The 12437-nt window shown below is 58.9% G+C and overlaps 1 protein-coding gene and 1 long non-coding RNA gene across 3 annotated transcripts in view; one reads left to right on the forward strand and one right to left on the reverse strand.

Moving 5' to 3' along the window:
- The window catches only part of LOC122209196, a 40646-nt gene that overhangs the window by 1617 nt on the left and 26592 nt on the right, over positions 1–12437 (forward strand). The window lies entirely within an intron of this gene.
- CIBAR2 (CBY1 interacting BAR domain containing 2) lies at positions 1201–11235 on the reverse strand. Of its 2 annotated transcripts, none has more exons than XM_042920957.1 (9): positions 11083–11235; positions 9675–9909; positions 8657–8725; positions 8464–8565; positions 8327–8332; positions 7543–7647; positions 4300–4413; positions 2208–2309; positions 1201–1421 (listed from the first exon to the last, which is right to left on the reverse strand). In XM_042920957.1, exons 1-9 carry the CDS (start codon positions 11100–11102, stop codon positions 1317–1319), a joined length of 858 nt encoding a protein of 285 aa, XP_042776891.1. In that variant the 5' UTR covers positions 11103–11235; the 3' UTR covers positions 1201–1316. The 2 variants fall into 2 exon arrangements, with proteins under 2 accessions (XP_042776891.1, XP_042776890.1); XM_042920956.1 differs by having other exon boundaries at positions 7543–7737.

Raw genomic sequence — 12437 nt, forward strand, 5'->3', positions numbered from 1 at the left:
AAAATTTAAAAAAAAAAAAAAAGAAATTATTGCATAGAAAGTGTAGAATGTTGTAGTTAGTAGAAAAAGTTTTTAGGTTTATTTTTGGGAGAGACAGAGACAGTGCAGGCGGGGGAGGGGCGGAGAGAGAGAGAGAGAGAGAGAGAGAGAGAGAATGAGAGAATCCCAAGCAGGCTCCAGGCTGCCAGTGCGGAGCCCCGTGTGGGGCTCGAACCCACAAGGCCGCGAGATCATGCCCCGCACTGAAGCCAAGAGTCAGATGCCGAACCGACTAAGCCACCCGGGTGCCCCTAGGATGTTTTGGTGATTTGGGGAATGAGCGTTCTCCCTGGTAGAATCAGGGTGGGCTTCCCTGAGGAGGTGCCAGGGAGCTGGATTGGGGGTGACAAAAATCAGTGTGCTGAGGGTGCGAATCCTGCAAACGATCCCCTGAAAGTCTCCTGTCCCCCACTTTGTTGATGAGAGAATCACGGGGCTCACTCCCTTCCCCACCTTTGCCACCCTCCACCTCCCTTGTCTTCCGTGATGAGTCCCTGGTTCCCAAGGGTATCCCTGCGCATCGTGTCCACGTGTCAGGGGTGACTCGTGGCCGCGCAGACCCGTATGTGGAAATGCTGACTCCCGGTGCCTCAGAATGTGGCCTTATTTGGAAATAGCGTTTTTGTAGATATGATTAGTTCGGATGAGGTCACGCTGGGTAGGTGGATCCCTGTGCCGGTAAGACTGGTGTCTTTACAAAAAGAGGGTGTTTGGACACAGATCCACACACACACACGCAGGGAGAAGGTCACGTGAGGGTGGAGACAAAGGTCAGGGTGCCGTGTATAAGCCAAGGGACCCCAGAGATGGCCAGCGGCCCCCAGAGGCTGGGGGAGAGGCCTGGAGCCCACCCTGCCCACCCCTGGCTCTCGACTTCAGGCCTCTGGAGCCTCGAGAGAGTAAATTCCTGTTGTGTGAGCCCCGAGTGTGTGGCGCTCTGTGACCGCAGCCCTGGAGGCCAATCGGCCGCGCTGTCAGCATTAAACCCGCTCTCGGGTGTAAACACCCGAGTCCCCGGGGTCCCAAGGTGGGAAAGGAGACCCAGCACGATTCAGGTTAAGGGGCACCCCCCGTTTATTGAGCACCTGCTCCGTACCCGGCACCGTGCTGGGCACAGCGATCCCCAGAGTGACCTCTGAGGTCGGCGAGATTGCCCCGTTGCGCAGATGAGGAAACTGAGGCTCAGAGGACACGGGCCTTACCCAGAGCCCCCCAGCCCGCCCCAGCCCTGAGCATCCAGGGTCAGCCCCCGTTTTCCCGACTGGGGAGCTCTGGTCCTATTGATGGAGCGTCCGCCCCCGTCCTCTGAGGTCTTCCTCGGCAGAGGCTTCCAGAGTCTCCTCGTCTTCTCTTCTCTCGCCCCGTAGGGCGGTCTGAGCGCTCTAAACGATAACAAGCGGGAATGACGAGGTCAGGGACAAGAACTGAGCCCTTTCTAAGGGGCTTCGTGCAGGTTTGTTCGCCTGACGCTCCCCACGATCCCACAGGGGGATACTGCTATTCGCCCTGCTTTGCAGGCGAGGCATCTGAAGCACAGAAAGGTTAAGGACCTGTCCTGAGGTCACACAGCTTGGGCGCAGTGGGTTTGGGCCCAGGTGGTGTAGCCGGGGCCGTACTTACTTGCTTCACTGCCGTTAGAATTTGTCAGAAAGCCACGAGACGCTCCCTGCCCCCTCGACTGTGGGACGCGGCGCCCCCCTTGTCCCCCACCCACTTGGTGACTACCCCTACCCCGATTGGTACCAGGCTGCTCCTTTATCTCACTCGGGTGAGCACGGAGGGGTTTTCCTGTAGAACCAGAAATGTGCTTTGCCGCGCTCGTTGGGTGCCCTGGAGTATAGGTACCTTATGACTTCCCTCAAATCTGAGAAATTCAGGCTTCTGACACCCGTGGGCCCCAGGGCACAGGAGCCACCCGTGCCGAGCCCTCGCCTCTCGAGCCGCCACGCTTCAGGACGCCTCTAGGGGGCACTCAGGACAGGCGCTGGCGGCACAGGGCCGGTTTACGTGTTGATGTGATTTCGCTTCCAGGCCAGTCCAGGCCAGACCCCGGGGGAGGGCTGCACGCTCCCCAAGCTGTGCCGCCTTCTCAGGATGTCCCGCAGACCCCTGTTCTGAGACGGCCTCCCCTTTGTCGCGGGATTGACGGCCCCACCCCCAGCGCTCACCTGGCCAGCGAGAGACCACGGGACAGCTGGGGAGGAGACGGTGTCCGTGAGTGGCCGAGCATCGCGATGTCCGTAAAGCCCGTGCATCTTGGCTCTAAAATCCTGCCGGGAGAGACCGGGACGGGTGGGGTGGGGGCGGGGAGAAGGTGCACGGCCGGCACCACCCCCACCTGTGCTGTAATGTACAGTAGCCCTACCACCCCACTTTATAGATGGGGACACTGAGGCCCGGAGGGGCCAGGTAGTCACACAGGAAATTAGAGATTGCTCTTTCCCCTAGAAGAACGTCACAGAGGTGAGCGAAGGTCCCGGAGCCCGTTCAGTCCGCATATAACCTCGTATGGTGGTTTCCAAGCTTCCCGCAAATGCCTTGACCTGTCACCCATCGGGAGCCGGGATAGGATTCTCCTCCCGTTGAATGTGTCCTCAGTGACGGACTCACGCCCAACAAATAGACTGTGGCAGGAGTGACACGTGAAAGGTGGTACCTATTCCGCCTGCCTCTGTCACGGGATGCTCGCTTCCGACCCGCTGCCGGGCCTCCCGGAGAGGCCGCGGGCAGGGTAGGCACGCGGGCTGCAGGCCCCACTGAGGACGCAGGCGGGTCGGGCTTTGCGGCATGCGGCTCAGGCCGTAGCCCTGGGCCCCGAGCGCGGAAGAACCCTGTGTTCCGTCTGACACGCTGCTGTCACCGTCTTGAAATTCTGTTTTTTTAATTTTTAACGTTTTTACTCATTTTTGAGAGACAGAGACAGAGCACTAGCGGGGGAGGGGCAGAGAGCGAGAGGGAGACCCAGAACCCGAAGCAGGCCCCAGGCTCCGAGCCGTCAGCACAGAGCCCGACGCGGGGCTCGAACCCACGAACCGTGAGATCGTGACCCGAGCCGAAGTCGAACGCTCCGCCGACTGAGCCCCCCGGGCGTCCCTTGAAACGCTTAATAATTGTTGAACGAAGGGCCCACGGTCTCATTCTGCACTGAACCCTGCAAACCAAGAGGCCTGTCCTGTACCCCGATAATAGCCATCATCCGCCAGATACGGTGCGGAAGCCTTTGAAGTGACTCCGGCCCCAGCTGCCAACTGACTGAAAACCCAGGAAAGACCCGCACAAGACCGTCCAGCTGAGCCCCCAGAAGATAACCACAGCAAGTGGTAGCCGTTTTCCAGCACTGGGTGTGGTGTGGTGTTTTCTAGATAAGTCCGCTCTTGATTTTCATCAGATCAGATAGGGATAATACGCATTTTGTCTGCATCCAAACTACGGCAGACGTCAGCCTGGGGTGCTCTTTGTCGTTGTTGATTCCTGTGTCTGGTTTTTTTTTTTAAATTCTATTTATTATTTATCTTGAAAGAGAGAGAATGAGTAGGGGAGGGAGAGGGAGAGAATCTCAAGCAGGCCCCGTGCTGGCAGAGCAGAATTTGAGGTGGGGCCCAATCTCACAACTCTGAGATCATGACCTGAGTCAAAATCAAGTCAGACATTCAACTGCCCGAGCCACCCAGGCACCCCTCGTGGGTTTGTTTAAAAAAATTTTTGTTAGGGGCGCCTGGGCGGCTCAGTCAGTTAAATGTCTGACTACAGCTCTCAGGTTATGATCTCATGGTTTGTGAGTTCAAGCCCCACAGCAGGCCGTGGAGCCTGCTTCGGATTCAATGTCTCCCTCTCTCTCTCTCTGTCCCTCCCCTGCGCTCTCTCCCTCTCTCAGAAAATGAATAAAACATTTAAAAATTTTTTTTAAATTTTTTTAAAGCTTATTCATTTATTTTTGAGAGAGACAGGGATAGTGTGCTGAGCAGGGGGAGGGGCAGAGAGAGAGGGAGGGAAAGAACCCCGAGCAGGGCCCATGCCATCAGCACAGAGCCCAACGCAGGGCTCGAGCCCATGAAGCCATGAGATCGTGGCCTGAGCCGAAGTCAGACGCTTCACAAACGACCGAGCCACCCAGGCGGCCCAGGATTCATCAGAGTGAGTCTTCAAAATTATAACCATTGCAAAATGTTGCCAATGAAAACTGCTTCTGAATCGAGACAACTGAAAATCAAATTCAGCCCCACACCATCAGATAGAAAATGGAGCGTTTGTGATGTGTACCTCGAGGTCTCTCTCCGGGTCGTAGTTCTCCAGGGTCTGGAAGGCGCTGGAATATACCTCCACCGCTTTGGCATGTAAGACCATCTCAATAGTGACAAAGTCCGAAAAAATTTTCTGTGGGGAGAGCAGGCGGAATCACATAAACCACATTCTCAAAGCCCTGGGGCCATCTTGAATACCGGGGCGGGGGGGGGGGGGGGGGGGGGGGGGGGGGCGGGGATGGGGGTAGGGACTGTTACTTTGTTACTTGCCCTTATGGGGCAGGTCCAAGGCCAACGTTACTTTTGTTTTTGCCGAACAGACAATACGTTCCCATTCAAAAGCTGCCTCGCCCAGGAATTGTTCGGGAAACGCAGAGGGCGTGTTTCTTGGTGACTCTAAGGGGCACGCTTTGCTCTGCCCTGTCACCTGGGCTCATCTGCACAGCCTTTGCTTCTGAGGACAGGTGTTTGCAGCTTGATGGCTACAAAACCTTTGGCCTCTGTCACCCATGGGCCGTGAGTGGATCTTCCGGGAGAGACCTCAGAACCTCGCCAGAACGTAATTTTGTGATAGAGATATTGATTTCTCTAGATCAGATGGTTCGGCTCAGCTCAACAAGCTCTAACGGAGTTCCCACTGCATGCCCAGCCCCAGTGGGGGCTCCTACTGTGTGCCAGGCTTCACATAAGCTCCTCCTGTGTGCCAGGCCTCACATAAGCTCCTCCTGTGTGCCAGGCCTCACATAAGCTCCTCCTGTGTGCCAGGCCTCACATAAGCTCCTACTGTGTGCCAGGACTCACATAAGCTCCTACTGTGTGCCAGGCCTCACATAAGCTCCTCCTGTGTGCCAGGCCTCACATAAGCTCCTACTGTGTGCCAGGCCTCACATAAGCTCCTCCTGTGTGCCAGGCCTCACATAAGCTCCTACTGTGTGCCAGGACTCACATAAGCTCCTACTGTGTGCCAGGCCTCACATAAGCTCCTCCTGTGTGCCAGGACTCACATAAGCTCCTCCTGTGTGCCAGGCCTCACATAAGTGCCTCCTGTGTGCCAGGCCTCACATAAGCTCCTACTGTGTGTCAGCTTAGGAGGAGAGGCGCCTACTCTGCTTTGGGCCCCAGCAGGACACGGGCTCGGTGTTGGGGGAGGAGTGGGCGGTTTGGAAACCCACCAATCACATAAACATTGCAGTGCCTGCTGGGGGAGGCAGGCTCAGAGGAAGTCCCCAAGCGAGCACAGGAGGGGGGAGGGGCCAAGGCCAAGGTGGTGATGGGGATACGTGCGTCCCGTCTCCTTCCTTCTGCCCCTGGGAGGCTGGCCTGGTGGTCACCTTCTGCCATTTACTGGCGTGTGGCCTCTCTGACCCTCAGTGACTTCATCTGCACGGCAGGGACACGTGTGGTCCCAATTCACCAAGCCCCGTGAGTCAGTATGGCGGTTGCGTCCGTGTCCCCGGATCACCACCAGCTCCACCGGGGACTTTGTCAGAAATGCGGACTCTGCAGCCCAACCAGGGCGGGCCGGTCGCCGGGTGATCTGCGTCTGAGGCAGCCCTCCAGATTTCTGACGCACGCCCAGCGGTGTGGACCCCCGGACGAAAGCATCACTCACGTGCTCTCACAGGAGCCAGAGAGCTCTTTTGTCAATGTGATCATTGTACATACAGAAACGTGACCTAACCCCGATACGGTGGTAATCATTTTTTCCAGTTCTGAGGGGTTTTTTGTTTGTTTGTTTGTTTCTTGTTTTTCTCTTGCGGAACTGGGAGCGCTTTTTAGGGGATGGTCTGGATAAGTGCCTCTTCCAAACTTAATCCCCAAAGTTCAAAGGGTGCCCGCTTTCAACTGCGTGCGTTTGTTGGCCCCTAACTGGGGAGCCCAAGCCTCTTGTGCTCAACTCTCGCTGGCACCCCGCGGGCCTCATAAACAGCAGATGCCTGATGGTGGCCTGCTGGTGACTTCGGGTCCTGCCTGCCGCACAGAGGCGGAGCACCAGCGACCATCACCGCTCCCGCTTGTGCGTTACTTGTTCGTTCGTCTCCCAGACGTTCACTGAGTACTGCTAAGTGCCAGGCCCTGGACCCTGTGCAGGGACCCGGCAGGGGGACACGACAGCCAGGCGCCGTGCCGTGCCCCACGTGTGCGTGCCCTGTGGCGCACAGCGTCGGGGGGCAGGCATGGAACAGCAAGTCGCCCCCCACGCTCTCCACTCCCTAACGAATGGCGTGCGTCATGGGTCTTCCCCGGGGTGGCAACTTCATGAGGACAGGGGCCTTCCTTTTCTGGCTATGGTGTCCCGGCACCAGGCACAGCGCCTGGCACATAGTAGGTGTGTATTTAACATGTGTTGGATTAATGAGGGAATTAAAAATACAATTAACCTATCCGCCACGCCCCGGGATAACTGACCCCAGAGGGAGCAGAGCAGTGAATCGACGTCAGGGCCGGACTGGGCTGGGGGTCCAGGTGAGTTTCGCTGGAGATGAGGGGGTGTCACCTTGATGCAGAGTAAGGGCTAAGCCTTCCTGGCAGAGGGGCACAGCCTGTGCAAAGGCACTGGGGTGCGTCGGGGGGTTGGCGCCCTTGAGCTTGGAGTGATGCGTCCAAGATAAGGCTGGGCTGGGGCTTCCGGAGGCTTGGGGAGGATTTCCACCTTTATCTTTAGAATCAGGGAAGCTGTGGGAGGGCATTAAACCCAGGCGAGACAAGTTTCAGCTGCCTTTTGTGAGGTCCCCGGGGCTGCAACTTGGGAAATGGACCGGATGGGGGATCGAGAGTGGGTGCAGGGACCTCTGTGACCAGCCGGGGCTCTGGGCCCAGGAGTCTGGGTTGCAGTGCCGGCGGCAGGGGTGCGTGAGGAGGAAGCTCCCGTGCCCAGCCCCCTGCGCCTAACCACGGCTGGGCTCGGCGGAGGGTGAGGAAAGGAGGAGGGAGTGAGGGCAAAGGCTGCGGGTCCCTCCGTGGCGAGGAGGGGGTCGGGGGACGGAGTCTGCCGAACTGGCCTGGCGGGGAGCCGGGCCCGGGTGCTCAGAGGCGGGGCTGTGAGCGCTGAGCGGCTAGATCGGGCCAGGATTAATCGTCCTGGGAGCCGGGGCTCTGAGAGCCGTCTGGGCAACGGGTGTTCGCCCACGCTCACGTACACGCATCTGCGCTCACACACACGTGCACACGCATACTCCCGCAGACAGGCACGGGCTCACGCACACACACACATGCACTCCTAGAGGCCAGAGCACGTCTACCACAGGGCGACCACAGCTACCTGAAGATCTGTCAGCTTCCGCTTCTGGAAGGCTTCAATCCTCTCCCCCAGCCGGTGGGTGGTGTGGCTGGCATCCACCGAGGCCCTCTGCACGCTGGTCTCTGCCTGGCTCCGGAGGTGGGAAGTGTCACGGGGTGGTTCTGGCCTTTGGACACTATTCTGGATCATTTTCAGGTCTTCCTCTGGGTCAGCTCCCTGCCTCACGGACGCCTCTCGCCAGTTTGGTCATCGGAGGAAAGGCCGAGTGCGACCGTGGTGGAAGGGGCAGGCGCTGCTCGGACAGACCTGCTGACTAGCCGCGTGACCCCGGGCAAGTCGCTAAACCTCTCTGAGCCTCACTTTCTCTGCCTGTCACGGGGGACGGCGATCGCAGCGGCTTTGCATCAAACGGGGGGCACCTGCCGAGCTATCCTAACAGGTGCTGCGCTGTCGATGATCATTAATTCCCGCACGTGGAACGTTCTTTAGGTAATTAGCCAATTCGTATGACCCGGTCCCACGCCGGGCACCCTCGGAGTGGAGCTCCACGCCTGCCCCTTACCTCCCTGGCGTGACCTAAGGCAGGTCACGTCTTTCGGCCTCGGCTTCCTCATCTAGATGATGGCAGTGGGGCTACAAGTTCGAAGTGCCCCCAGCCCACTGCTGGCCCCGCACCTCTGACTCGCATCCTGAGCCCAGGGCTGTGCACGCACCTGCGCAGGTAAAGGTTCACCTGGCTCTTTGGGGAGGTCGTCCGTCACCTGCACGGGGCTCGGCCTTGCCCAGACACATGCGGGGCACTCACCTGGGACTGGGGAGGGTGCTGTTAAGGAGCCAGGTGACTCGGCAGCCCCTGCCCAGAGGACGCCTGTGACGGACGCCCAGTGTGGCCCGGCAGCCTCGGGCCCACGGCCCAGGGGCCCACGGCCCAGGGAAGGATACAATCGTTAGCCGATCCGACGGTGACTTCTGCCTCAGTTTCCCCAGCTTTGCCAGTTGCTTGATCTCGTTCTTCTGGACTTGCTTTAACTTCTTGATCTCGGCCTAAAGGAGGGAGGAGGGCTGCGTCGTGCATGTCCAGATGGGCCACTCCCGGTCGGCCGGTGCCCCCCGCCGCCCCCCCCCCCCCGCTTACCCGCGTCTGCTTGATGTGGGCCCCGTAGAGTTTCAGGGGGCTGATGACCTTGGTCTCCAGCCTCTCGACCTGGGGGAGTGTGGACAGGCAGGGAGTCAGAGCGGACAGAACCGGGGAGGCTTGGCGGCTGCACGGATAGAGCGCCGCGGGCACACCCGTGGGTGGGTGCGTGGCAGGAGCCCGTGGGGGGCTGTGGACGCCCGGGACGCGGTCCCTCGTCCCTTAGGGTTGTGAGCGCCGCCTGAGCTCAGGGCTCGACCTCCCAAAGGCTCCGGCAGCACATTTCATCCCACGAGCCTTGTTTCCTCACCTGTGAAATGGGTATAATGACTGTGCCCACTGAGGGTTTCGTGACGGTTCATTGGGACCCATGGCTCTTTCAGTTCTCCAGCCTGCCTCACGATCTCACGCGGGGGCTAAACAGACCCACTGGGAGCCCAGAAGGGCAGGGGATTCAGACCCGACTGAGCCAAGTGCGCTATGCAGCCCCCGAGGGCACAGCATGGTCTTGGGGCGGATGCCTCACAGGCCCGAGTCAGTGCCTAACTGCCAGGTGTAGGAGTCCCCGACCCCTTCCCCCCCAGGCTCCTTAAGACCCTGATTGCCAGGCACCGCCCCCAGGGGTGCTGACTCAGCAGGTTCTCCGTGAGGCCCAGGAACCTGCATTTCTAGCAAATTCCCGGGTGAGGCCGATGCCTTGACGCCCAGTGGCCTGAAAATTTGGCCTGACGGATGGGAGTCCCGTCTTAGAATCCCCCCATGCCCGTTCCTTTTCCTTATCCTGTGGGATAAACACGAATCTAGAAGAAAAGATATATATGTTTTCCCAGGAGTCCAAAGGCAGAGGGACTTTCCTCCCTGCTTCCCTTCCAGCATTTTCTTTTTAGAAAACCTGCGATGAGAAATCCTTTCTCTGTCCCTTTGGGACGTATGTAAACCTTTTTAGAAGCAGCGGAGCGCGGCTTCCGCCCTCAGACCTGACCCCCGCGAGGGATCCCCCCGGGGCCACCCCGCCTACCTCGGCCTGCCGGTAATCCTGGACTTTGGCCAGGTCCTCGGCGAAGCTCCTCAAGGTGGCCCGCATGTCAGGGTGCTCGGTGTTGGCGAAGTCGGTGAGCTGTTTGACCAGCCGGTCGGCCTTGTCCCGCACCTGGGCCGTCTTGCGGGTGTAGGCAGCCAGCATCGAGCAGAACTGGCCCAAGTGCTTCTCGGCGTCGGTCACCGTGTCCTCCATCACCCTCACCTGGCTGTCCCTGGGGAGGTGGGGCCCGAGAGGCCGTTCTGGGCCCCGGTCGGGACAGCCACCCTGCGCCCGGTCAGGCGCCCGGTCCCTCCCTCCCGGTTCCATCGAGGCAGATTCGGGAGACCGGCCAGGCGGCAGGGCTGGTCAAGCGGCCGGCGGGAATGCAAAGGCTGCTTTGGCTCCAAATCCAGTCTTACCCTCCCTGGGACCCTGAGTGGGGCTTTTCTATTCCTGGCAGAGTTATTCTTCTTTTCCTAGCTGCGATGGCCTCTTCCTCCAAATCCCCTGAGTTTGCCTTTCCCCCCAGCTGTGGAAATTCTCTCCTCTCTCCGAACCCTGAAGGTTTTTTTTTTTTTTTTTTTTTTTTTAAATGAATAAACTTTAGGTGCGCCTGGGTGGCTCAGTCGGTTGAGCGTCCGACTTCGGCTCAGGTCATGATCTCACGGTTCGTGAGTTCGAGCCCCGCGTCGGGCTCTGGGCTGACGGCTCGGAGCCTGGAGCCTGCTTCTGAGTCTGTGTCTCCCTCTCTCTCTCTGCCCCTCCCCTGCTCACGCTCTGTCTCTCTGTCTCTCTCAAAAATAAACATTAAAAAAAAGAGTAAACCTTTTTAGGGGGCCAGTTTCAGGTTTGCAGGAAAACGACGTGGAAAGTGTAGAGAATTCCCCTGTTTCCTCTGCTCGGAGCACACACGGTTTCCCCTGTTATTAACGGGGCTGCGTTTTTAAAGAAGTTCACCGGGTGGTCCCGAGGCAGCCTTGAGTGTGTGACCCTCAGAGCAACCAGGCATCAAAACGAATGGGTAAGGGGCAGGCGCGCTGTAGGAGAGCATCAGTAGAATCTGGCCAGAGGAGTGTGGTCAGGGACGACCCCACAGGGGGATGTTGTCTGCTGGGCCCTGAGGCTCGAAGGGAGATTTTCCAAGTGGACATGAGTGAGGGACAGAGGGCTTGGACCCTGTGAATTTGGCCTCCCCGGAGCTGTGGACAGTAATGTTGGAGAAGCAGAGGTCAGCTTCTGGAAGCCTCCCTGGTCTGGAGCCCCGTCTTCCCCTGACCTTGAGGTGGGGTCGTGTGGGAGGGAGAGCGCCCCTTACCGCCGGCCGCCCCCATCCCTCTTGGTGCATCAGGCCCCCGAACCCTGCTGCCCCCTCCCTCCCGGCCAGGGCCAGCGCAGAGCCGCTCACCTGGACAGAACGACGCTCATTGTGACCTGAGGCACCAGCTGTTCTGGGCTAAGGGAATAGGGACAGGGCCCCGGGGGTCCCTGGGGGAAGCCGGCAGGGCTGGGCGCAGCTGCGCCGTCTCGGCTCAAAGGACGCTGCCACCTGGTCGCCGGGCAACGTGGCCACCCACAGCTACCCTGGGAGGAGCCCCAGCTGCTTGCCTGGCAACCTGTCCCCGGGCCAGCCCCGCCCAGCCTTGCGTCAGCTGGGGGGAGGCGTCCCAGGGAGCCCCCACTCCTCGTCTGAAGGTGGGGGTTCCCCGAGAGGCAGCAGGGACCGGAGTTAGGGCAGCTTGCCGTGCCTCAGCCCCTGCTTGCCCAGGGCCCTTCCTAGCCACGAGGGGCGGCCACCCAGCCTTCCCCAAAGTCTGGGAGTGGCCGGCAGGGTCCTAGGAGGGACCAAGAGGCTCAAGAGGGGTGTGTGGGAAAACACAGTCGGCCTGGGGGGGTCCCGGAGCCTTGTCGCTGAACGGAGGGGATAGGACACCAGCCTAAAGGAACTCCTTTAACGTTTCAATCACCATTTCATTATTTTCCCCCTTATTATAAAAACAGTACCAGCCCATTGTTAGAAAAGCGAGAAAATAAAGACACAAAAAGAAAACCCCAGGCCACCTAGAAAATTGTACTAACTTACAACACGTTGTACTAATTGTAAGGTTTGTTCGTTTCAGGGCATGTACGTTTTACCTACAGAAAGGAAGTACTCAAGTAGCAACGGTGTCAGAGGCCGGGTGAGAAGAGGGGCAGGTGCGGGGCAAACACGGAGAGCAGAACGTTGGCACCTGTCGCCGCTGTGGGACTCCCCAGACGACCGTGTTCGCCTTGCCTGTCTGGAGGTTTCCACAGTGGAGAGCGTTTTTTCAAAAGCACCTATAAAAGCAGGGACTTTAAGAGTCGGCTGAACACAGGCTCAGCCCCCAGCCCCCAGCCCTACTGTGTGACCTTGGGCTCACCGCCTCTGTAAAAGGGGACCCTGACAATACCTCCTTGCCTTGCCTATGCTTAGAAGAAAGAAGTCTGGGGGCGCCTGGGGGGCTTAGTTGTGAAGCGTCCGACTTCGGCTCAGGTCGCGATCTCGCGGTCCGTGAGTTCGAGCCCCGCGTGGGGCTCTGTGCTGACAGCTCGGAGCCTGGAGCCTGCTTCGGATTCTGTGTCTCCCTCTCTCTCTACCCCTCCCCTGCTTTCTCTCTCTCTCTCTCTCAAAAATAAATAAACATTAATTTTTTTTTTTTTAAATAGAAGTCTCTGGTGTGAGGGTAAAGGGACAGGGCAGGGGCCGGACCCCCGAGGTGGTGACGGCTCCCCCGTGGCTGC

This window comes from Panthera leo, chromosome E2 (assembly GCF_018350215.1).
Source record: "Panthera leo isolate Ple1 chromosome E2, P.leo_Ple1_pat1.1, whole genome shotgun sequence".
NCBI classification, from domain to species: Eukaryota; Metazoa; Chordata; class Mammalia; order Carnivora; family Felidae; genus Panthera; species Panthera leo.